The sequence below is a fragment of the Geotrypetes seraphini genome, chromosome 2, assembly GCF_902459505.1.
Source record: "Geotrypetes seraphini chromosome 2, aGeoSer1.1, whole genome shotgun sequence".
Taxonomy (NCBI): domain Eukaryota; kingdom Metazoa; phylum Chordata; class Amphibia; order Gymnophiona; family Dermophiidae; genus Geotrypetes; species Geotrypetes seraphini.
In genome coordinates, this window is record NC_047085.1 from 10,261,809 (window position 1) to 10,288,671 (window position 26,863).

The 26,863-nt window shown below is 42.4% G+C and overlaps 1 protein-coding gene across 2 annotated transcripts in view; it reads right to left on the minus strand.

Annotated features, from left to right (window-relative positions):
* The window catches only part of LOC117355054 (probable flap endonuclease 1 homolog), a 44,823-nt gene that overhangs the window by 5,610 nt on the left and 12,350 nt on the right, over positions 1-26,863 (minus strand). For both annotated transcript variants that reach the window (XM_033933017.1, XM_033933018.1), the window contains exons 4-9: positions 20,461-20,512; positions 14,935-15,002; positions 11,668-11,804; positions 11,280-11,340; positions 8,333-8,461; positions 7,310-7,461 (exon numbers count right to left, since the gene is read on the minus strand). In XM_033933017.1, the coding sequence (XP_033788908.1) occupies positions 7,310-7,461; positions 8,333-8,461; positions 11,280-11,340; positions 11,668-11,804; positions 14,935-15,002; positions 20,461-20,512 (599 nt within the window). The remainder of the gene's footprint in view (positions 1-7,309; positions 7,462-8,332; positions 8,462-11,279; positions 11,341-11,667; positions 11,805-14,934; positions 15,003-20,460; positions 20,513-26,863) is intronic.

Genomic DNA, 26,863 nt, shown 5'->3' on the forward strand with positions numbered 1-26,863 from the left:
ATCTACATACAAGTCAGGATGGATAAAAAAAATCAATGATTTAAAAAAAAATAAAAATAAAAATTTAAAGCAAAATATTTTTTAAAAATTAAATTTTTTTTATTTAAATCAGATTTTTTAAATTAATAAAATGTTTTTATGAGAAAAAAATCTATCTAAAGATAATTCTCTTTTTAAGATACATTATAGTTCAAAAGTTATTCATAATGAAATAAGGATTTGTTTGTAATTATATAGCATGAGGCTGTATATTCATGCAATGTTTACATTTTGTGGTGAATTACATTACATTAGTGACTTCTATTCCGCCAGTACCTTGAAGTTCTAGGCGGATTACAAAAGAAGATAACTGGACATTTCCAGGAGAATTACATGGTTGAGACTTTGAAGGGAAATTTACAAGCGTGGGGATAGACATAGGATTTCTTGATAAATTTTTTGAATAACTGGGTTTTGATTTCTTTATGAAATGATTTGAAGTCGGTCGTGGTAGTCAGCATGTTGGAGAGGTGGTGATCAAGTTTTGCTGCTTGCGTTGCTAGTAGGTTGTCATACATCTTCTTGCACTGGGGGGTGGGTAAATGGGATCTGAGTTCTCCTTTGTCTGAATCCATTCATAAAGCCAGGGGCAATTTTTCTATCTTATTAGATATAATTTTATTTTTATATACCGCCATACCACAAACAGTAGAAGATGTTATCACAGATGATTGGTTTTGCATTTCTCAAAACTGTGGAACTCTTTGTGTCACATATTTAAAATGGAAAGGATAATTGTCATGCAGCAGGGAAATTTTAAGAAATTTCAGGTTATTTGGGAGACATTAACAAGATACTGTAAAGATTGAAATTACTGCATAGAATAAATATTAATTTTTTCCCTTTTGTTCATACACGTCCAGGGTGAGGTGAGGGAGTTGGGAATATTTTATGATTTTTTTGCTTATGAATAACTGTTGGGTATAAAGGAGGGGGGGATATTTGATGAGAGTTCGAATTTGATGATATATTAAGTGATGTTAAAGTATAAATGATTGTATTATATGTTACACTTATTGTGCGCTTTAAAAATGAATAAAGATTAACCAAAAAAAAAACAAAAAAAAAACCAACAACAAAACTGTGAATCTGTGTCTTCAGAGATAATATGTTTCAAGTTTATTAAAAATTTGATAAAATGCTAATCATAAATTCTAAGCGTTTTACAGTAAAAATTTAAAAAGGGGTCCAGTTAAACTATTAATGACATAACTTTACTTACATGAAACAATAGGTTAGTGGGGAGAAATACAATTTGAAAGAAAGAAGGAACAATTAGTTCACTCGTAAGAACAGGTTTCTATAGGCTAAGAATGATCAGATCATTATCTGCTTTCCTTGATTAATCAGCATTAAACACATTAATACACTCATTAGTAATATCAAAAATCGATTATTGCAATGCCCTATATAAAGGGTCCACTTTAAAAGAAATACGCAGAATACAAATTCTTCAAAACCCTGCAATAAAAATAATTACGAAAAAGAAAAAATTTGATCATGTAACACCACTTTTAAAGGAAAAACACTGGTTACCAGTAAACCACAGAATCATCTACAAAATAGCTTTACTCACACATAAAATACTTATAAATAAAACTCCCAGATTTTTAGAAAGATATCTAATACCATACTCCCCCACAAAATTTTTAAGATCTGCCTTCCTTAAAAGTTCTAGGAGAGACAGCCCCTCAAATCTGGAACTCACGCCCAGAAAAATCACTGAGCAAGTTTAAAAGTCTCCTAAAGAGCTGGCTATTAAGAACATAACATAAGCAGTGCCTCCGCCGGGTCAGACCATAGGTCCATCCTGCCCGGCGGTCCGCTCCCGCGGCAGCCCAAACAGGTCACGACCTGTCTGAATCACCAGAAGGGGCTCCCTTGCCACCTTGGTTTCTCATTGAAGTCCTATCTTCCCATCGTAGTCCTAACCCTCCGGTCTTGCACATGCACGATCTGTTGGGTTTCTATACTTATTACCTGGTTAGCTTTCTATACCTGGGTTACATCCCAGCACCTCTCTCAGTATCCCACGATCCCTTTATCCCTCAGGAATCCGTCCAATCCCTGTTTGAATCCCTGTACCGTACTCTGCCTGATCACTTCCTCCGGTAGCGCATTCCAAGTGTCCACGACCCTTTGGGTGAAAAAAAACTTCCTTGCATTTGTTTTGAACCTATCTCCCTTCAGTTTCTCCGAATGTCCCCTCGTACCTGTTGTCCCCTTCAGCCTGAAGAATCTGTCCCTATCCACCTGTCCCTATTCAAGGACATTTTCCAATAGATTGGTTCTAACCTGTAATAGTTCTAGGAAGATGATCTAATAGAATTAAGCGGGTACCTGTTCCCCAACCTTCTGTGTCTTTGGACCTTCCCCTTGTTTTATTTTTACTTTCATTTTTTTTTAATTTTATTTATGCCAATTGCTGTCAGACGCCTCCCTCCCTACATGTATTACTGTATTAGTATTGAATGTTATGTTTGTCGGTTTTATTATTTTACCTAATTTTGAATTTATGTAAATCACATTGGATTTGGATTATGCGAATTAATCAAAGAAATTAAATAAACTTGAAACTTAAGGACAATCAATTTTAGTATAGAAAATAAGCTTAGAAAGTCTCTTAGATCAATTAATAGTCGTATGCGTCTTTAAATAAGAAGCCTTTAAGGCCACCCTTGAATTTATCTAAATTCTGTTCGGACCTTAAATATAATGTGAACAAATTCCATATTGTTGGAGCAGTCGTTGCGAAAGAAGAAGCCCTACGGGTACTAATGATTTTTAGGGATGGGACATGAAGAAGATGCTGTGATGCAGATCTTAAGGTTCTCGGAGGATCATGTGGAATCAGGTATTTATGGATAAAAGCGGGTTCCTTGGTTTTCATTGTTTTGTAGGAGATTAAAGCTATTTTGTAAGTGATACGGTGATGAATAGGTAGCCAGTGAGCACTTTTTAACAGAGGAGTAACGTGATCAAATTTTTTTTTGTTTGTAATAATTTTTATCGCAGTATTTTGGATTAGTTGTAATCATCGAATGTCTTTTTGGCAGGGAGTTGCAGTAGTCAAGTTTGGAAATTACGAGGGAGGGAGTTAAAATGTTAAGGGACTGAGAATCAGGAATGTTGGATATGGAATTAATCATTCTGAGTTTCCAAAAACTGTTTTTAACAACTGCACTGATTTGAATATGCTTCTTTCTCACAGCAAAAATGTTATAAAATATAGTTATCCCCATTGTTCCTTTGCAAATCGATGTACAGGCAGTCCCCATTTTACGAACATCTGACCTATGTCAGACTCGTACTTACGAATGGGGGTCCTGTTCTACCTTCGGTGTCCTATTGCGCCCCACTCCCACCCTCTTGAGTCCTAATGCACCACTCTCCCTCCTGAGTCCCAATGTTCCTCTCTCTCTCTCCATTCTGTGCCTCCCTCCAGCGGATGTTTACCTTCTGGCCGGGCTCCCTCCTCCTTCCTGCCGCAGTTGTTGCTCCTACACACATCCCGCTGCTGAGCCACTTGCACGACCAGTACACTTATTTATTTTAAAATGTATATACCGCCTAAATCTAAGCGATTCACAGGGCAACTTAAATAATACCCGTGTTTCCCCAAAAATAAGATACTGTCTTTTATTAATTTTGGGCCCAAAAAAAGGCACTAGGTCTTATTTTCGGGTAGGTCTTTTTTTTTCATGTACAATGATCATCTCACCCTTCCTCTCCTCCACCCCAATTCTTCCTATTCCCTTTCTCTCCCCCACATGTGCAGCATCTTTCCTCCTCTCTCACCCATCCCCTTGTGCAGTATCTTTCTATCCCTCCCTCCCATCCCTTGTGCAGCAGAACTCTTGCAGCTTCTATCCCCCCTTCCGCCCCCCTGTGCAGCATCTTTCCCTCCCATCCCCCCACCCACCCTCCCCGACCCTTCCATCTTTTCCCCACCAACCGCGAGACTGAAATACCTTCTAACAAATGCAATGTCAGCAGCAATCTATAATAATAATAACTTTATTCTTATATACCACCAGACCATGCCAGTTCTAAGCGGTTTACAACAAGAGAAACTGAGTCAGCGAATTGTACAGAATCATAATAGAATACATGGCAAACCAAATGAACAAAACAGTAAAAACTTAGGTTACAAATCTATGAAATAATTGCGTTTTTACTCATTTTCTAAAAGAGTAGTAAGATGCAATACATGAAATAATTTTACCTTGCCAATCATTCATTTTGGCTGCCTGAAAAGCAACGAGTTCTATTGAGGAATCTCTTGAAACGACAGGCTTGGATCTGTAATAAGCTTAAGCGTTATATCAAATGTTAATAAAACATAAAACAGGCTGCTTTGCGGCCTTCTCTCACCCAGGTGTTCCTCTGCCGCATCACTGATGATGTCATCAGCAACGCGGCAGAGGAACGCTCGGGCGAGAGAAAGCCATGAAGCAGCCTGTCTAGATTGCTGCCGACGTTGCATTTGTTACAAGGCATTTCAGTCTCGCGGTTGGCGGGGAGAGATGGAAAGGTCAGCGAGGGGGGGGCGGCGCGGAGCAGGGAGAGGAGGGGAGGGGGAAAACGCTGCTGCCGGCGACTAGGGCTTATTTTGGGGGATAGGGCTTATATTAAGACCTATCCCAAAAATCATGCTAGGGCTTATTTTCGGGGAAACACGGTACTAAACAAAGCAACATAAAACACACAGGCATGTTCTTCTAGGCCTCCTCAGAATGCTATACAGCACACTCCGCATGATTTGCCTGGATGTTACATGGATGGCAGTTCATGAAACCTCTTCTGAGCACTCAGGACTTTTTCCACTGGAGAAGAAATGGAGAAGCTCTTTTTGAGCCACAAACTCACATAATGAAAACAAAATGGTAGAAGCAAATCATTCCATCGGACCAACGGTCGGCTCGGGGGCCCGTTCCAGCGGGGCACCCGACACTGTCTTCGCTCCTCCCCCATTCCAGCAGGGGAGAGCTGACGGAGGAGGGCTGCAGTCCGGCCATCGGACCAACGGTCGGCTCGGGGGCCCATTCCAGCGGGGCACCCGACACTGTTTTCGCTCCTCCCCCATTCCAGCAGGGGAGAGCCGATGGAGGAGGGCTGCAGTCCAGCCATGGGACCAACGGTCGGCTCGGGGGCCCATTCCAGCGGGGCACCCGACACTGTCTTCGCTCCTCCCCCATTCCAGCAGGGGAGAGCCGACGGAGGAGGGCTGCAGTCCGGCCATCGGACCAACGGTTGGCTCGGGGGGCCCGTTCAAGCTGGACTTCAGTTTTGACTGTTTTGATTTTATTTTCACTTCTTTTTAGTTTATGATATATTTTTTAATCTCACTTATTGTTTTACCACTTATTTTGTTTTATTTTATCATTCAAATTTCATTTAAATTTCCCCAGAATTCTATTGCTTCAACGGTTCTCCCTCTGCATCTATTCTTATCTTCCCTCTTTTTAACCTTTCAAATTCCTTTAGATCATTGTAATCTTATTAGTATGTTTATTTTCTTATTTTTCTCCTCTATCTCTATTTTCTTTCTTTATTATTCTTCTAATTGTCATTTTTCCTGGTACTTTAGTTAGATTGTGAGAATTCGGGACAGTAAGGGAATTTCTAAGTACCTATCTTACTTATAATTTTAATGCACCAATATATTCATTGTAACCCGTTCTGGGCTCTTTTGGGAGGACGGGCTAAAAAAAATCGAATAAATAAATAAATAAATAAATTCCTGTTTTCTGATAATTATCTGATTACGGTCACCTAAAGAGACAGATCTATGGGCCAGCCATTATCAAAATCGTATTACAAGTTTACTTAAGATTTGATTAAATACCTATCTTAGATTCTAGGCAATTTACAATGATAAAAGTGGGATACAAATTTAAAATAGACATGTAGAAACAAAATACACAGACTCCACATACAATTAAACAAAAGGGAAGAGGGGAGAACTACTGTTAAGCAAAGGAAAGAGACAGCCTTGAACCGCAAAGTAATGGTGGAATAAAAATCACTAATGTAATGTAATTCAAGGGAAAAACAATAGGAACGGGTGGGAGAACCTTCTTTACCTATGGATACCTTAAAAAAGTCATCCACATTCGTTGTATGCCTTTATTGCTCACTGCAACAGTTCTGTGCCAACTTGTCTATAAATTTCTGCAGTTGTATCTACTGAGAAAAGTCAAAGCCAAAAGTCATAACTGTTGTCTATTCTACCCTAAATCTGTTCCCCCTATTTTAGCCTTTTAGGCAATGTTTTTATAAACCCCTTAGGATTTATAAGCGGTATATCAAACCATAACAAACTTGAAACCTGAACATAGAAAATGATGAAGATTTTGAGCTTGAAAGTGATAGCACAGAAGTAGTAAAGGATTTCAATCTCCTGGGCTCTTTTGTACACAAAGAAGCAACTAGCAGGGAAGAAATACTCGGCAGAATAGCCCTTGGTCATTCTTCAATGAAGACCCTCGACAAAGTGTTCAAAGGCAAGGAGATAACACTCCAAATGAAGATAAGACTTGTCCACGCACTCATTTTCTCTAGTGGTCAGTTACGGATGCGAAAGCTGGACACTACGGAAACAAGACAGAAAGAAGTTTGACTCTTTTGAACTTTGGTGCTGGAGAAGGATTTTAGGCGTGCTGTGGACAACCAGAAGAACTAACAAAGCGATTCTGGAAGAGATCAAACCGGCGAAGTCACTCGAAGTAGCGAATGATACGGGGAAATAATTTATCACTGTTCCCGCCCCATCCCCGCGGTAAACCAGTTGTCCCCATTACTGCGGGTTTACTGCGGTGACCATGATTTTCCACGGTAAATGGTCCCCGTGTCATTCTCTATCTCGAAGCCCAAATGATGAAGTTACAACTGTCTTATTTTGGTTACACCATTAGAAGAGAGAGATCATTGGAGAAGGACATCATGTTTAGGAAGATCGAAGGAACCGAGCAAAGAAGGTGACCTGTAATCAGATGGCTGGACATGTTGAAAACAACCATGGGGATGACCCTGGAGGACTTTATCAGACTAGTACAAAACTAATTTCTTTGTAGATCTGTAATTCATCAAGTCGTTAGGACTCAAACACGAGTCGATGGCACCTAACAGCAACAAGTAAGCACAACTTGATACATGCCAACCGACTGCCAGCGCCAGCCATATAGACACACTGGGAGCACATGCAGAGGAGAGAAAGGCAAACAGCAGAAGCAGGCAGAGAAGGGAAAAGAACGAGAATACCACTTACTTCATGTGCTTCCGATGTGATAAAAACTGGACCAGCTGCTCCTCATTTGGTTCAGCCCATTCCAGAAGGATCTGGCTGGTATCTGCCACCTGAGGCTGTAGGAATAGTTCCCGAGATTCCTGAAACGGCCAGGTTTTGGATGGAGGGTGCTTCTGCATACACAACAGATTAAAATGGATAAGCAGGCCGAAGCAGCCAGCCAGTGAGTTTTGAAGCAAGATTTATTTCCTCTGGTGTTTGTATTACCCCACACTGTAACACAGTAAATGCCAGTGGATACAGACCCGTACAGTCCATCCAGTCTGTTCAACAAGCTGGCCAGAGCTACACCCTCATTCTGTGTGGGTTCCAGTCACCTGTGCTGTAGAGCAGAGCAGTATTTGCAGGCCTGAAAGGGCCCAGGGCCTGTAAGTTTCATGACTTGTTTTTCTCTTTTGACTGTTGCTCTAGTCAGCTCCACCTGAGTTCTGCCAGTAGCGCCTGCTGAAACCTGGTAGTGTCTGTTGTATGCAGGCAGAACAGATGTCCTCTCTGACTGGTATTTCAACTTTTGCACACTGATAACAACAAGCAGATAACTTGTTTTTGGACATACGCTATCCTGTGTGTGTTTGAAAGGTAAATATTGCATGTGAATGTTACTATAAAGGAAGCCTCTCAATGTTGTTCTGTTTGAAGCTCAATTGGGAGTAGACATACTGCCCAATGGCCCCTTCCATGGAAGAGCTGCTTTGCCAGACTGTTAAGAGCTTCCCGGTTTGTGAGAGGCAGGATGCAGTTACCCAGGTGAAGTATTATTTCTTTTCTTTGTAAATAAATACCATACGCATTCTTAAAAGAAGCTAGTGTGTGTTATTCTGTTTTATAATAGAAATCAGTGGGTCAAACTGTTTTAGCAGTAGCCTGTTGTGACAAGTACAGTTGGGCAAAACACGTGCTTAAACACTGGTTGCCAAGTCTCCTCCATGTTAACCATAAATGCAGCCAGACATCTCCAAGTATTGCCGATACTATTCAACTTACCAGGTCAATGTTCTGCAGAATCTGTTCAATGCTTCTATGCTTCTGCAGCAACTTCAGGGCCTTCTTGGGACCCAGCCCCCAAATCTTTTCGCAATAATCACATCCAAGGAGGATACACAGGTCCACAAACTGCTCAGGACAAGAAAAAGAGTTAAACTCAAGAAGGAAAACAAAGGTAAGGGAGGAGATGAAGAAAGGGTCTGAGAAGAGACAATGAGAAACGGAAGTGCTTGATGAATGATCTGGGCAAATGGACAGAGGGACAGGGGAAGAAGTGAGGTAGGAGGGTGAGCAAGAAGTGGAGGAACAGGGAAAAGAACAAAGGGAGACTGCAGGAGGGATGAGAGGAAAAGCAGGAAAGAGCAGCAGAACGAACAAAAGAAAAATGCCACAATAGACCTCACAGCTAAAACAGACTACATCCAATCTATCATACTTGTCACAAAGGAAAACACTGGAATAATCTAAACATACCTGGAGAAGAAATTGGACTATGCAAAGCCTTCCTTACTATACATATACCATCTTTACATTTCTATGACAGAGTGCAAGGTTCCCAGAATTTTGTCTTTCTGATCTCTAATGCTACATAGTTATAAACACTATTTCATCTTAAAAACAGAAGCTTCATCAGAAGACACATTATCAGAATACACATTTTGATCTCCTGATGAAGCTTTAGGGTGAAACAGGCCCCGTTGGGATCAGCGATCATAAGAGATTAATCATCAGAAGCTAAGTTCCTTTTATGATTTTTCAATTAATTGATTTTGATATAGTTGATATTTGGGGGAGGTGGTAGACCAATGATTGACAGAGTATTCCATTGAATTGATCAGCATGAGCTGGGAAAAGGAGTCTGCGGTCTTCCACCTTTCCAATATTATTACAACACTATTTTTCAGTGGATGTTTGTACAAACTTTTTTTGATGTCTTGGAGAGTGTTTTGAGAAGTTTGTTGAAGAACCTTTTTTGAATATTATGTGAATTTAAATTCTTTCTAGGACATTCTGGGAAAGGTTTGATTATAGTTGCAGGACACCCAAGTCTAAGCCCACCCAAAGCCTGCCCATTCCCTACCCATGGTATATCTACCAACATGCCCATTTCTACTCTAGACGAACAGCAGGTAAGACGTCCCACTAGTCATCCAGAAAGTCAGTTTTGAAAATGCTCACTTGGATGTTTTGACTAGTAAGATGTCCAAGTGCCAGTTAATGCTGCCTTTTGGACGTCTGTCTTTTTGAAAATGAGCTCCACAGACAGACGGACGACTGGAAACTGTACACTAATAGCTGAGGAATTAGGCAGCTAATAGGTTCCTCAGTCCAGAACAAGTAGGTTGTGTCCATTGACCAGCAGACAAACAAAGCAGTTCCAAGTGATTTGTCCCTTATTAGTATCATGCAGCTATAGAATGTTCAGTATTTGTCTTTCTCCAGCAGATGGTAGATGGATCATGCAGCTCCTCTTTAGTGCTTCTCAACCAGCCCTTGTCTCAGCATATGGAATCTCTTAGGAGGAAATATTGGATGCTGTGGATGGGCCATTTGGCCTTTATCTGCTGTCATGTTTCCATTTTCTATGATCCCTACATGTAGCTTTGATGATCAGTTTAACTGCGATGTTCTGAATAAGATAGAATTACCTAAAATCTACCTGGCAAAGACCAAGGAAAAGAGCATTATAGTAATCCTGTTGACCAAGATCATATGAATAAAGTAATATACGGAGTACAAGACAAAACCGATCTACTTTAGCATAAAGAAGTTTTTTTGGACCATTAATGAAAGATGCTGTTGAAACTCCCAAGTGGTCTTCAATAATAACCCCGAGGAGTTTTATGGAAAACACAATTTGCACACTAGTATCAGCGATAATAGTATTGCCAGCTCCATTTTGGCACTCTGAGAGAAAAGCGCAATGACTTGGTTTTCCCTGTGTTTCATTTCAGCTTATACATAAGTTTGTTGTGTAGAACCTCATGGGACTGTGAAGCTTGGAACAAAGCTATTCTTTGCACTCTTATGGCTTTAACAGCTGTATAGGTATATTTTGAGCATGAGGTGACGACATCCCTAGGACTTGCTATAGGAGCACACACTGGGATTCTAATATCTGCAGTTGGTGCAGACAGGTATGGGATGGAGTAGGGGTATAATTTCTCCCCAGTTCTCCGAGGGATTTCCTCTCCTTCGTCTCTGAGATTTACCTTCTATGCTAACTATAGGTCATTCTACAGCTACAGATTTACTGTACAGTCTTTGTAGATTTCATCACTCTAATCTCCTTGGGCTTTGTACTGAAGACAGGACTCCTCCGAATGGCCAAATACTATTGAACTCACTCTGGAGCTACATTGGCAATTGCATGAAGCTCCTATTCAGTTAACTCTTACTTCTCTAATCTTAATGTTACTAGCCAGGCTCTGTATTTCTTGAACAGCATTCTTTAATACCAAAGTGAAGTAAAGAATAACACTTACAATTGATAACTTCAAGGCAGTTCAACTTTGTCACAGAATCTTCTTACTCTACCAGCCCCTCCTATTCAAAAAGGGAGCTGGGAGTGTGTCCACACCTTATGGAAATAACACAGTTCTCCAGTCTTAGATCTAAAACTAAGCTATGTTAGATTGTGAGAAATAAAGGCAGAAAACCTGGTGGGAGAACAATGCTAAACTCAGGTTTCTCATACAGCCATGTGGTCCACAAACATGGCAATTGTTTAAGCTCTGTGGATGCAGCCTGGCTCCCTGGGAGAAGCATATCCCTCTGGGGATTTAAGTCCACGGAGCGCACCTTACCTATACATCTTAACATAAATACTTAAACTTGTTCTTATAAGAGAAACTGAGCAAATGCCCACATAAAGTAGAGACAGAATACCTTCATTGCCCTGTTGCTGTCAAAATTTACCGGTTCTCTCAGTCTCCATGAGATTTACCTGTTCATGGGTCAGTTTCAGCTTCTCCAGAATACAGGGCAGATCATATTCCTCAACTTCACTGCAAGAGACAATCATAACATGAAACCTTTTTCATGCCCTCTCCCAAGATTACTCTGTCTCTTCCTCAGGGCTCCCATTTCTCCCCTGGGTTCCCAAAATCACTTCCATCTACAGGCAAAGAAGATGGTCTGCGCATGCGTCGGGATTGCTTTGCAGCAATCCATGTCGTCGGTGTGGGGCGTGCCTCCGATCGCCCCCATTTGCATGATGACGCGTCGTGATCGCTCGGCCAGGAAGACTCGGCCATGGATCGGACGCGCAAAAGGCGGTTAGTGAACCTCTCCTTTATTTCATCTCAACAGTTACTATTCGAGGTCTGGCTCACCAGTTCTTGTCGGCTTTCAGATGTCGTATTAATCGTGTGCTTCCAAAAGGCAGGGCATCCATGTCTTCTGTGGCTGTGCCCCAAACCTTACCACACGCCACCAAAGCAGCACATGTGGCTTCTGCCTCACCTAGGGCCTGAGAAAAGAAAGAAAGTTTTCTGCATATACAGTGATTTTTTTTTTTACGGGGTTTGGGAGAGAATTGGTTATGTCTTTGAAGTTTATTTTTATTTTTTTAAATTTCTTTATTCATTTTATAACTTACATCAAGTGTATAGTAAATATCAAACAATTATAGTACAACATCACTTGAAAATCTACAAAATCATACAACAAGATTTAACCCCCACCCCCCTCCCAAATTCATATATAACTAAAATATACCACATGAAAATAATATCTTATGTCATTCATAAATATATTATTAGTGGAAAACCAAGAATCCCCCTCCCCACCCCAAATCCACGAGTATTAAAATTGGGAAAAGTGTAAATTATTCATTATAATACTTTAATAATGGTCTCCACACATCCTTAAATTTATTATAGTAACCTTTTTGAACTGCCAACGCTCTTTCCATTTTATACACATGACAAACTGAATTCCAGCAGAAACAATATTTTCATTATTTTTTAACGTTTATTTTCATTATTTTTTAAAGTTTATTTTTATTATTTTTTAAAGTTTATTTTTATTATTTTTTAAAGTTTTGTTTTTTATATAATATACTGTATTTTTTCCCTTGAACAAGCAAGACAGAATAGGGCACACAAGTGGGTGACGTCTTCTGACATCGCTGGAAAAGACTGCTCTTCCAGGGCTTAGGACAGTGTCTCTTAAACTGTCTCGAGCCGGAGCACACTAAAGGAAGTGTGCGGATGTCGCCGTGATGACATCATGCATATATGCGTGACATCATCACATCGACGTTCACACATGTGCAGAGGCCCTCCAGATGGGCCCCGAGACGCCAGTAGGGGGTGCCAGCAGGGAAGAGGGCCGGAGAGAAGGAGAGGCACTGGCGCCAGCTGATTGCCTACAGCAGTGTTTCTCAACTACTTCAAGCTAAGCACCCCCTAAGTCTAACAAATATCAACTGAGTACCCCAACCACAGACCTCCCATCCCCTTTACTAACTGTAATGCAATTTTTTCCATTCGTTTTTCACATAAATTCTCAAAACTGACACATTTCAATCACTATATTGAAAATAAAATCATTTTACCTACTGACGATCCTCTGCAGGCTGCTGTAATTAGCTTTAAAGGTGAGACCGGGAGGCCAGGGGGGGAACTGTAGGATGCTAGAGAGAAGGGGGAAACACGCAGGCCTTTGGCGAATCGGGCAGCGCTGGCGCTGTACCGCGTAGGGAAGTCAGCTGGCAGGCGCCTCACTTCGTCCTCAGTGTGCCACGGCACACTTGGAATCTCAGGAGGCCTCGGCACACAGTTTGAGATACACTGACTTAGGACCAAGTGTTAACATTTGGAACACGCCTGGCTAATCCCACGAGCCATGAACTTAACTCCACAGTTTGTTTTTCCACTCAGCTAGGGTTACCAGAAAAAAAAAAAAAAAAGGTGTGTGGCCTCACCCCATTCCGTCAACAGCCCTGCCCCATTCCCGCCCCCCCCCCAACCCTGGCCCCACACAAACCTCGTCTCTTCAGGGCCGTGTCTGGAGGGTCTCTGCGCATGCAACGAAATGTCACGCGCATGCGCGTATACATGCGACATCATCACGTCGCATCCCCCAAGCGACCCCAAGCTCAACGCTTTTCAAAACCCAGCCAAACTGCCAGGTTTTGAAAACTGGTCTGGACACTCTGACAGTCCTCTAAAAAGAGGACATGTCTGGGTAGATCCAGACAGCTGATAACCCTACACTTAGCTGAATGAATTGACTTAGTAGAGAAAGAGAGATCGTTCACCCTCTCCAAAGGGAAGAGAACGCTAAAGATAGAAGGGGATAGATTCCGTACAAACGTAAGGAAGTTCTTCTTCACCCAGAGAGTGGTAGAAAACTGGAACGCTCTTCCGGAGGCTGTTATAGGGGAAAACACCCTCCAGGGATTCAAGACAAAGTAGATAAAGACAGGTTGTTCACCCTCTCCAAGGTAGGGAGAACGAGAGGGCACTCTTTAAAGTTGAAAGGGGACAGATTCCGTACGAACGTAAGGAAGTTCTTCTTCACCCAGAGAGTGGTAGAAAACTGGAACGCTCTTCCGGAGGCTGTTATAGGGGAAAACACCCTCCAGGGATTCAAGACAAAGTAGATAAAGACAGGTTGTTCACCCTCTCCAAGGTAGGGAGAACGAGAGGGCACTCTCTAAAGTTGAAAGGGGATAGATTCCGTACGAACGTAAGGAAGTTCTTCTTCACCCAGAGAGTGGTGGAAAACTGGAACGCTCTTCCGGAGGCTGTTATAGGGGAAAACACCCTCCAGGGATTCAAGACAAAGTAGATAAAGGCAGGTTGTTCACCCTCTCCAAGGTAGGGAGAACGAGAGGGCACTCTTTAAAGTTGAAAGGGGACAGATTCCGTACGAACGTAAGGAAGTTCTTCTTCACCTAGAGAGTGGTAGAAAACTGGAACGCTCTTCCGGAGGCTGTTAGAGGAGAAAACACCCTCCAGGGATTCAAGACAAAGTTAGACAAGTTCCTGCTGAACCAGAACCTACACAGGTAAGGCTAGACCTAAGGGCCGCCGCGTGAGCGGACTGCTGGGCACGATGGACCACTGGTCTGACCCAGCAGCAGCAAATCTTATTTTCTAAAGCTCTCCTGTCTGTCCTCTCAGGGTTTCCCACAATTCTGTCTTCCTCTCCAATTGCAATTTAATAAATTCATCTGGAAAACATTTTTAAAAATGGTGGTAAGTCTGTTTTACTTTCCTAATCCACTTACTCTCTCAACCTTTTTTACATTCATATTCATCTCCTAATCTCCTCTTCAATTCAATTAAGAAATGATCAGAACATAATAAAGGTGAACTCCTATCAAAAATAAAATTCACATTATTTGTTGGATCAGACAATATTAAATCCATCTGTATCAAGCCCAGATCACTAATACAGTCCCTAAAATGCTTTGTATATATTTTTTACATTCATAATGATCATTAAAATCTCCTGATTTAACAATATTCGGGTAAATGTTTGCCCATACACCAACAGCATGTTAGACCAGGAGGACTATAAACCAGCTCTCCCGAAATGCTGCCTAAGGTGAACTTTCAGGGCCTCCCCCCCCACCCCCCCAGCAGTACCTTCACACAGGGAACACCTAGGTGAGAAAGCAGCGTCTCGCAATCTTGCTTCTGGGAAGATTCAAACTCTGAAAAGACATATTGAGAATAAACAAGGGTTGAGTACATTAATCCCTCCAAAACATGGATAGTCAGATCAACAAAATATCTTCCCTTCCCTAAACCATGTGAATAAGAAACAACATTGGGAGAATCAATGTTCTCACACCAAGATTTCACTGTGTCCTAAAACAATATCGTCCTATGCTGTCCGTTCACTCGTTGGAGGCCTGGTAGCTTCCTTCTCATTATTTGGATTTTCAGCTGACCTGGATTGGGTTAAGTTTCCAAGTTTTCTTACAATTTGATACATCAACCATCAGCACGTATCTGGTCGGTTTACAATACTAAAAAGTATAATTTAAAAATAAAAAAGGGAGGGGGAGAAAGGCAGGGTTATGACGTAGACACTGACATAAACAGGTACGAAAGGAGCTTGGGTAGGGAAGAGTAATAATTACATTTTGAGATAAAAATAAAATACAAAGAGGTGCGCGGGGATGGGAAAGTACAACAGGGGAAAGGGTGTCGCTTCCGAGAATCGGTTCTCTTAAAAAGTGTCCTGCGGTTAGAGGAAAGGATTTTATCTTACGATTTCGTATGCATCTTGAAACAAGAAGGTTTTGAATTTGTCGAGAGAGGTTTCTTGGCGAAGATGAGATGGCATGGCATTCCAGAGGGTAGGGGCAGTGACAGAAGATTGTGTTTCTGGAATAGTGAAGTTCCTTGATTGGAGGGATGGTCAATAAGTTCTAGTTGGATGATCTGAGGGCCCTAGAAGATGAGTAGGGAATGATGTGTTTAACGAGAAAAGCTGGAGTGAGAAAGAGTTTAATTTTGAAGACGAGCATGAGTATTTTTTATGTGGTACGATGTGAGACTGGTAATCATTGTGCTTCCTGGAGAAGAGGAGTGACGTGATCATATTTTTTTAGCTTTATAGATAAGTTTGATGGTGGTGTTCTGGATGAGTTACATTCGGCGCGTTTCCTTTTGCATTATCCCATGATATAATGAATTGCAATAGTCCGAGGTGAGAGATAATCAAGGAGTGAATTAGGGTATGACTAGAAGTGATATAGAGCGAATGAGGTAAAGTTTATAGAAGCATTTTTTGGTCAGAGAGCTAATTTGGTCATGATATGCAAGATCCTTTTTGAGGATGACTCCTGGCAGTTTTATTTTGGGTTCTATTTGAATTGAGTAAGAGTCGATGCATATTTATCCTTTTAGAGTTTCGTTGCTTTTGACTGGCAAAGTAGAGAGCACTGTTGCTGAGGACGTGATACTCCAGCCAGTGGCGTAGCGAGGGTGATAGGCACCCTTCCCTTCCCCCGTACCTCTAGTTGGTCACCCCTCCCCCATGAGTAACAGCTTCAACGTGCTCCTTGCGACCCTGTCGGCTCTTCCTCCCACTTCCAACGCGCGGCACCCAGAAGTGACGTCAGCGGGAAAGCCGACGCAATTGCGAGGAGCACGTTGAAGTTGTTGCTCGTGGCAAGGGAAGGCATGGGAGGAGGCGGAGGGGAGCAGAGAGGAGGAGGAGTACCGGTGCCCCCACCATGGCGCCCGGGGAAGACCTTACTACGCCACTGACTCCAGCAGCCCTGCTGTTAGGAGGAATTTAAATTTTGGAAGAATCTGTTTTGTTCTGAGAGGGGAGTGGTGATTGAGAGAAGCTACTCTTTTGGGGGAGGTAGAGAAGAGTCAAAAGCCACTGCTGTGGATGAGGATGTGAGCCAAGGGTGCTGCTGGGAGCGGCTGAGGCTAGCAGTGGGCAACGGAGAGAGGCTAAGGCTGCAGCATTGGCTTCTCTCCCATTGCTCCACCAACCTCAGCCTAAAGCCTTTCTCTATTGCCAGATGGTAGACTGTAGCTGGGTGGGAGAAACGATAGAGACGTTTAAATACCCACATAATATAAATGTGCAAAAGTCGAATCTCATTTGAAAGGAAGCCCTGGAATGAGAGGGCATAGGATGAAGTTAAGAGGTGAGAAGCTCCGGAGTAATTTGAGGAAATACTTTTTTAGAGAAAGGGTGGTAGATGCATGGAACAGTCTCCCGAAAGAAGTGGTGGAATTCAAGAAAGCCTAAGATAGGCACATGGGATCTCTTAGAGAGAGGAAGAGATAATGGTTACACTGGAGGGGCCATTTGGCCTTTATCTGCCATCATGTTGCAATGTTTCTCTATTACTTACTTAATAGGGAGATAAAACTTAGTATTCTGTGACAAAAATTACTATATAATATTGTGATCACAGCTATAATGTATTATTGATAATATTATTTTCATTGGTTTATTTTAAATATTATTGTGAAGTGCTCAGACCAAGTAACCCAAAATATAGTGAAGTCACTACAATGAGGTCAACAAGGGGACCATCATCGCCTTCACCTGTCCCCTGCCCTCCCTACATGACCACCAACTAATACAGATCAACTTGATGTACTTATCTGAATAGGGAGGTAGTTGGTTTCGTTAATTCTCATTGATGACTGTATACTAGTAAAATTTGTCTGCTCCGTTAAAATCCTAGAACTGTTCGTTCATTCTTCCAATCCCGTCCCCCCCGACTCGAGTTTCACCTCTTCGTCAGGGAGGGACACTGAGGAAAAATCAAACCGTATACAAAAATAACAGCTCAAACTTCTTGAAACGTAGGTGTGAAATATCAAATTTAATTAAATTAAATTAAACCTAAGCGTCCTGAGTACTATTTGGTAAGTACCAATATACTAACTTACTCATAATCTTAAAGTTCTTAAAATTCCTATATTACCTGGTGATGGCTCACGGAAATCAGACTCACTCAAAGCAAACGGGCCAACTGAATCTATCTGCTCGGCTTGTGAGTTTTTAAAGAGGACTAACCGGAAGTTCCTGCCAACCCAACAACCGGAAATAAACAGGAAATAAACACTAAATTCACTGGATTCGTTAAAAATGGGGGGTCATGCTTTTAAACTGCTAGCCAATCTATGTCTAAATTTAAACCCTTTGGCGCCAGGGTCTGCCAATTATATATGAAGCGTTGCTCTTTTTGTATTAGCGCTTTGGATAGATCACCCTCAGTATTGTGTGTTTGGATCAATACCGTGTATTTCAGATCTTCTAATGAGTGTGACTCCTCCAGCCAATGGGAAACCAGGGGGGCGGAGATTCGACTTGTCCTGATGTTACTTAAATGTTCTATGATCCGAGTTTTGATCGTTCGGATCGTTTGCCCTATGTATATTTTTTTACATGGGCACTGTATATAATAAATCACCCCTCTGGATTCGCAATTGGTCCCTGTATTCAAAATAAAATGACGTCCCCCAGAACACGGTATTTCCACAGATGTAGCCTCCAATATATAACGGCAGACCCTGCACTTGCCGCAGGGCTTATGGGAAGGCTTTGACCCCGATCTCTGGTTATGTTTTAACTGCTCGCCCAAATTCTTTGCTCTTGAAAAGGCAAATTTGGGCACCTGTTGTAGTGTTGGATAATACTGCAGTATTGCCCAGTGTTTTAATAGGATATGTTTTATAGCGTTGCTATTGTTGGTATACGGCATAACGCAAACAATATTCTGATCTTTTTGTTTATTTTGATCTTTTAACATTAACCAGGGACGGTGGCAGTTTTTAGCTCTTTTCCAAGCCCTTCTAACGATTTTCCCAGGGTATCCTCTTTGTGTAAATTTAGTATACATTTCATTAGCCTCTTTATCGAAATCTGATTCCTCCGAGCAGATTCTCCGTATACGGAGAAACTGCCCGGTAGGGATACTGTTTCTCAGTGCTCGTGGATGGAAACTCTGGTATTGCAATAAAGTGTTTCGATCGGACATTTTTTTGTGGAGAGTGGTGGAGATATGTTGATTTTGTTTGAATATCTTTATATCTAAAAAAGATATTTGATCCTTATCAAATTTGTACGTGAATGCTATATTGGCATCCCTTTGGTTAAGATCCTCCAAAAAAATTTTTAAAGCATCTTCCCCACCACTCCACTAACTTCCGGTTAGTCCTCTTTAAAAACTCACAAGCCGAGCAGATAGATTCAGTTGGCCCGTTTGCTTTGAGTGAGTCTGATTTCAGTGAGCCATCACCAGGTAATATAGAAATTTTAAGAACTTTAAGTTAGTATATTGGTACTTACCAAATAGTACTCAGAACGCTTAGGTTTAATTTAATTTAATTTGATATTTCACACCTACGTTTCAAGAAGTTTGAGCTGTTATTTTTGTATACGGTTTGATTTTTCCTCAGTGTCCCTCCCTGACGAAGAGGTGAAACTCGAGTCGGGGGGGACGGGATTGGAAGAATGAACGAACAGTTCTAGGATTTTAACGGAGCACACAAATTTTACTAGCATACAGTCATCAATGAGAATTAACGAAACCAACTACCTCCCTATTCAGATAAGTACATCAAGTTGATCTGTATTAGTTGGTGGTCATGTAGGGAGGGCAGGGGACAGATGAAGGCGATGATGGTCCCCTTGTTGACCTCATTGTAGTGACTTCACTATATTTTGGGTTACTTGGTCTGAGCACTTCACAATAATATTTAAAATAAACCAATGAAAATAATATTATTAATAATACATTATAGCTGTGATCACAATTATATATAGCAATGTTTCTCTAACCATAAATCTCTCTGACCTCACAATGCAGATGTAACAAATTTGGAGCCAACCAGGACAACAGTTAATGCAATTCTATAAAAGGCACTCACCATATATAGAATCATGCCTAGTGCCCTCACACAAGCAACCATATAGGCCCCAGATACCCATGCCTATGTTGTGTGCAGTTTGGTATGCCCATGATCCACTCATGCTCCTCCCCTGACCATATTCCCTTATGATATTCACACATTAGAAATGAATACGATTTTATAGGATGTGCTTAGAAAGTTGAATGTTTAACTCTCAATTAGTACCAATTAGCATCAATTATTAGGTCTTAATAATGAATTATTGGTGTGTGAATGATCATCCCCATGTGCATGCAGAGCTCTTGTGAATTTGTCGGTCTGCTTGCAATTGGGCACAGATCGGACACGGAATCGGGGGTTTAGCTACCCAATAGGAAGAGGAGATTCAAATTTTAAGAGTCTTAGCCAATAGGGAGAGGAGGAGACAGTGGATGCTGCAGACGGGCAGACTGGAGGGGCCATTTGGCCTTTGTCTACCCTCATATTTCTATCTAGTCTAGCTCTTGGATCCTAAGAAACTTTTGTCGAGCCCTAAGTGAAGTCCACGCATGAGTTGTCCCTGCCCCTGTGAGGGGAGTTAGGGCAGAAATGGGAAAGTATCGCAAGGACTTCACATTCCAGATCTCCAGCTGCAGAACATGAGGAAGAGGTTAAAAGTGCTGAAGTTATCGGTCAGTGGCAGCGAAGGATGAAAAAACCTCAACCATTTCCGCGTTTCATACAGCACCTCCCTAAGATCAACAGCCCTCTGGAAGAGCCGCATCCACATCTTACCTGCACCCGCAGACCTCCTCTCGTTTCCTGTTGCTGCCGCACGCCGGGCCAACTGTAAGAAAAGGACCCCCGTCAGTCAGAAATATGCACCCCGACATTTTGGTGGCTATCTTTTGTTTCATGAGTAAATCAAGGAAAGTTTTTGTTGTTAACCTGCAATTACATCACTTTCTTTTCCAGAGATAACTTTAAAAAAAAGATTTGACATCGATACGTGAACATTTCTTAAGAAAGAGCTGAATATTTCATGGGGGCGTTTGCAATGTTGACTCTGTTAAAGCTGGAACGGATGCAGTGAAGGACCTTTCAGGATTCTCTTCCCTCACGCATGCAATAATATCTGTTCCACTTGTAACTAGGTTAATGAGTTAGTGTTTCCGCTCATCTCAGTTCTTGATATTGAGATCCTTAAGGGTGGGAAAGGTTGGGTTGGAGAAATGCAAAGAAATGTGATTGTACTCCTGCCAATAAAAATGATTTTGCCATATATTTTAACCTATTCACTAGAGCAGGAAGAAAACCTGAGGGGATGAAGAAAACTGGTGCTTGAGGGAAGAGCCAACTTAAGAAGCGTTTCAGGGGAAGATTAGGGAAGGAGCTTGAATTTTCAAAAGTACGCATCTTGCTTATGCTTATTAATTCTTGTATTTTTTTCTCAAACAATCTACCTGCACAAATTATCAGATGTAAATGTGTGTGGGGAGTTTTCCTGAGAGCGGATAGCATAGCTGGTTTTAAGAAGGGTTTGGACAAGTTCCTGGAGGAAAAGTTACTATGTTACTATATGTATGTTACATGGGGGAAGCCACTGCTTGCCATGGATGGGTAGCATGGAATGTTGCTACTCTCTGGGGATTCTAGAATCTTGTTACTCTCTGGGATTCCGGAATCTTGCTATTCTTTGAGATTCTGTATGGAATGTTGCTCTCTTTGGGATTCTAGAATCTTGTTACTCTCTGGGATTCCGGAATCTTGCTATTCTTTGAGATTCTGTATGGAATGTTGCTCTCTTTGGGATTCTAGAATCTTGTTACTCTCTGGGATTCCGGAATCTTGCTATTCTTTGAGATTCTGTATGGAATGTTGCTACTCTCTGGGGATTCTAGAATCTTGTTACTCTCTGGGATTCCGGAATCTTGCTATTCTTTGAGATTCTGTATGGAATGTTGCTCTCTTTGGGATTCTAGAATCTTGTTACTCTCTGGGATTCCGGAATCTTGCCATTCTTTGAGATTCTGTATGGAATGTTGCTCTCTTTGGGATTCTAGAATCTTGTTACTCTCTGGGATTCCGGAATCTTGCTATTCTTTGAGATTCTGTATGGAGTGTTGCTACTCTCTGGGGATTCTAGAATCTTGTTACTCTCTGGGATTCCGGAATCTTGCTATTCTTTGAGATTCTGTATGGAATGTTGTTACCCCTAGGGTTTTGGCCAGGTACTAGGAACCTGGATTGGCCACCGTGAGAGTGGGCTACTGGGCTTGGTGGACCATTGGTCTGACCCAGTAAGGCTATTCTTGTGTTCCTAATTTTCAAACCGTTCACTTTGAAAATGTGGCAACCTCTGCACCCAAGTGGGCAGTTCAAAAATTGCCATCTCTCCTCTCCCCACCACATATCTCCAACTGTCTTGTCACTGCGCTCCATTTCTCATTCTCCCCTCCCAATTCATTTTCTCTGCCCTGTGTCCCTGTTCTTTCATGTATGCTCTTCCTCCATGTACGACATCTGTCTTGAGTAGAGCTGCACAGGAATGGGAATTGCAGGAATCCCATGGAAACTGCAGGACTCCTGCTGGTATGGAAGAAGATGCCATAGGATTCCCGCAGGAGTGGAATACACTCAAGAGAGGCAACTGGAGCACCAGAATGAGTCTTGAAACATGACGAGAGAGACAGCTGGAGCGCCGCAATGAGGCTTGGAATGCCCAAAGAGGCAGCTGGAACACCAGACAGAAGCCTGGAACGCTCACAGATTGAATAGTGAATACCATTTAAGAAAAAAAAACCACTGGAGGCTGTTGGAGTTGGGAGGATTCTATGTGGATTACAAAATTATTCAAGCATTCTCCTCCGTCTGTCCTGGTGGGCTCACAATCTCTCTAATGTACCTGGGGCAATGGGGATTAAGTGACTTCCCCAGGATCAAAAGGAGCAGTGCAGGATTCGAACCCACAACCTCAGGGTGCCAAGGCTGTAGATCTAACCACTGCACCACACACTCCCATCCATTCGTTCATTCATTCATTCTTCTATACTAGAGAATGACACGGTGAGAAAATTCATCACCGTTCCCGTCCCCGCGGATAACCGCGGGAAACCATCTTCATGTCATTCTTTAAGGAGAGAGGGAAGAATCAGAGTATGAATGGCCACAACCACTGACCCACAAGCTTTGCTTTGAAGAATGCTGGTGTAGAAGGACTGAGGTTGAAACAGACACTACAGAATGACATTCTCTGGTATCCAGAGCAGATATTGTGATGTCATAATGCCTCATTCCACCAGTGCCTAAGAGCCAATCACATCAGTGATGTCACAATGGCTTCATTATCCTTGGCTCACATAAGAATCAGAGTATGAATGGCCACAACCACTGACCCGCAAGCTTTGCTTTGAAGAATGCTGGCGTAGAAGGACCGAGGTTGAAATAGACACTAGAAAATGACATGGGATTATTTCCCGCGGTTATCCACGGGGACGGGAACGGTGATGAATTTTCTCACCGTGTCATTCTCTATTCTATACCTTTCTCCCTGTGGAGCTCAGAACAGTTTAACATGAATTTTTATTCAGGTACTCAAACATTTTTCCTGGATACGGATGGGTTCAGAGGAGATTAATTGTGGGAACAGAATGGATCTTAGTGAGTAAAGGTGGGGATGGGTAAATTGCTGTCCCCATGCAACTTTGTGGTCTTGAGTCCCTGCTTTGTTCCTGTTTAAGTTTAATAAGTTAAGAACATAAGAACTGGCGCTGCTGGGTCAGACCAGTGGTCCATCGTGCCCAGCAGTCTGCTCTCGCGTGGCCCCGAGGACAAAGACCAGTGCCCTGAGACCAGCCCTACCGACATAAGTTCTCATTCAGCAAGAACTTGTCCAACTTTGTCTTGAAACTGTGGGACAAGGATCCTGGCTAGGCCAAATGGCTTCGCTGAATCCTAGTCCTGAGTTTAAAATAAAGATAGTGGAACACAGGTTTTTATTGTCTCCCAAAAATTGTACACAAAAAAGGTCCAGGTTGTTCAAACAAGAACACTTTAATGAAACATCCAAAAGTTTCAAACAACAAAAATATGTCAGAATTTTGGCACCAGTGGAAAAACAAACTTTCAAGAATTTTGCTTCACTCCTTTTTAAGGAAGCAAATAAGTCCCGCTCCAGCACAAACCGTGCTTTCAGAGTTAGTCCTGGCTATCAATACAAAAATCCTTAATTTAGTTTTCTGGCCAAACTCATGGCTTAACAAAACAGTCCAAGCACCAAGCACCACTTTCTTGGAAAATGTTCTCTCTGGCTCTGGCTCTGACTGTGTCCCTGTTGGGTAGAGCCAAATCCCCAACAGGTTGGGAGAAGAGGAGCCTGTTCACCACAGGTGTTGCCGCTCTCCCAATAGACAAGCTCTGGTGTAACTTCTGCAGCTCCCAGCACAAGTCAGAGCAGTGCACAAACTGCTCCAAACCATAAATTCAAAAGTTCAAAAAAACAAGGAAAACTTCTGGGCTTAATAGCCTACTCACACTCCATCAAGTGTTCCTCCCAGTTAGGCAGGTCATAGTCCACCTGGCATTCCATGTCTTGTTCCTCAAGCTGGACTTCTGGTCCCTCCATTTCTCAATCTTCAGGGAAACTTTCTTGTGCTGGCCATGGTTCAATTGGAAGGACTGGCTTCCTTCCCAGCTTCTCTTCAGCTTCCTGTCCCAGCTGCCTCTCCTCTATCTGAGGAGGAAAGCTCTGTAAAAGGGAGCCTCGGCAACAAGCCACACCCCCTCCTAGCAGGGTTAGCCAAATTCTTAAAGGGCCCTGTCCTTTCAGTAACAGCCTAAGCTTTGGATGCTCTTAAAGGGACAGGCATCTTCCTAAAGCTTTTCACAGGATTCTCACTTCGCTCAGGATGTTTCCTAGACCTGGTCCCTGAGTTTTTACTGGGGCTTACAGGGACTTTCCCCTTGGATTCAGCAGGACTAGCCAGATCACTGTCACAAAACCCTGGAGGGTGTTTCCCCATAACAGACTCCGGAAGAGCATTCCAGCTTTCTACCACCCTCTGGGTAAAGAAGAACTTCCTTACGTTCGTACGGAATCTAACCCTTTTAACTTTAGAGAGTGCCCTCTCGTTCTCCTTACCTTGGAGAGGGTGAACACCCTGTCTTTATCTACTAAGTCCATTCCCTTCAATATCTTGAATGTTTCGATCATGTCCCCTCTCAGTCTCCTCTTTTCAAAGGATAAGAGGCCCAGTTTCTCTAGCCTCACATTGTACGGCAACTCCTCCAGTCCCTTAACCATTTTTGTCACTCTTCTCTGGACTTGATGTACTGCTCCAACTCATCAGGTCTTCTACCATCTAACCACATGCCCCACATCTCTCTCCTGTCCTTTATCCTGTTCCTCCTGCCTAGCGAATTATACAGAACACCGCAACTAGACTTATTTCGGCCTGAACAAGTTAAATCACGCCTCCACCTGGTCCATTGGTCTGCGTACATGAAGAAGGACACGGTACTACTTGAAAGGGTCCACAGAAGAGTGACTAAAATTGTTAAGGGGCTGTAGGAGTTCCCGTACAGTGAGAGATTAGAGAAACTGGGCCTCTTCTCCCTTGAAAAGAGGAGACTGAGAGGGGACATGATCGAAACATTAAAAATACTGAAGGGAATAGACTTAGTAGATAAAGACAGGTTGTTCACCCTCTCCAAGGTAGAGAGAACGAGAGGGCACTCTCTAAAGTTGAAAGGGGATAAATTCCGTACAAACGTAAGGAAGTTCTTCTTCACCCAGAGTGGTAGAAAACTAGAACGCTCTTCCGGAGTCTGTTATAGGGGAAAATACCCTCCAGGGATTCAAGACAAAGTTGGACAAGTTCCTGCTGAATCAGAACATACACAGGTAAGGCTAGACTCAGTTAGGGTGCTAGTCTTTGACCTAAGGGCCACCGTGGGAGCGGACTGCTGGGCACGATGGACCACTGGTCTGACCCAGCAGCGGCAATTCTTGTGTTTCGGGAATTACATTGGTTACCGGTTGAGGCATGCATTGTTTTCCAGCTAGGTTGCTAGGTGCGCTGAACACAGAGGATCTAGAATCAGAAAATAATATTAAATATTGAACTAAGGCCAGTACTGGGCAGACTTGCACGGTCTGTGTCTGTGTATGGCCGTTTGGGGATTTGCTGGGGAGGGCTTCAGTGGCTGGAAGGGTGTAGATGGGCTGGAGTAGGTTTTAACGGAGATTTTGGCAGTAGGAACCCAAGCACAGTACCGGGTAGAGCTTTGGATTCTTGCCCAGAAAAAGCTAAGAAAAAAATTTTAAAAAAATTGAATCAGGTTGAGCAGACTGGATGGACCATTTGGATCTTTATCTGCTGTCATCTACTATGTTACTATGTTTTATTAGAAAGCCCTGATGGCCCTGATCTATTTTCACTCAAAAATATTCTCTTCAAACCCATGCTTTAATTGTTTATCCATTGGTGAAGGGTTGCAAGTTTAAAAGGTATCATGAACGTATGGCTTCGTACCAGGCTGCTTTCTGGGATAAGGAGTTTAAGCAGTCGTTCACTGTTTAATTTTATAACATAGTAACATAGTAGATGACGGCAGATAAAGACCCGAATGGTCCATCCAGTCTGCCCAACCTGATTCAATTTAAATTTTTTTTTTTTTCTTCTTTTCTGGGCGAGAATCCAAAGCTTTACCCGGTACTGTGCTTGGGTTCCAACTGCCGAATTCTCTGTTAAGACTTACTCCAGCCCATCTACACCCTCCCAGCCATTGAAGCCCTCCCCTGCCCATCCTCCTCCAAACGGCCATGCACAGACACAGATCGTACAAGTCTGCCCAGTAACTGGCCTAGTTCAATCTTTAATATTATTTTCTGATTCTAAATCTTCTGTGTTCATCCCACGCTTCTTTGAACTCAGTCACAGTTTTACTCTCCACCACCTCTCTCGGGAGCGCATTCCAGGCATCCACCACCCTCTCCGTAAAGTAGAATTTCCTAACATTGCCCCTGAATCTACCACCCCTCAACCTCAAATTATGTCCTCTGATTTTACCATTTTCCTTTCTCTGGAAAAGATTTTGTTCTACGTTAATACCCTTTAAGTATTTGAACGTCTGAATCATATCTCCCCTGTCTCTCCTTTCCTCTAGGGTATACATATTCAGGGCATCCAGTCTCTCC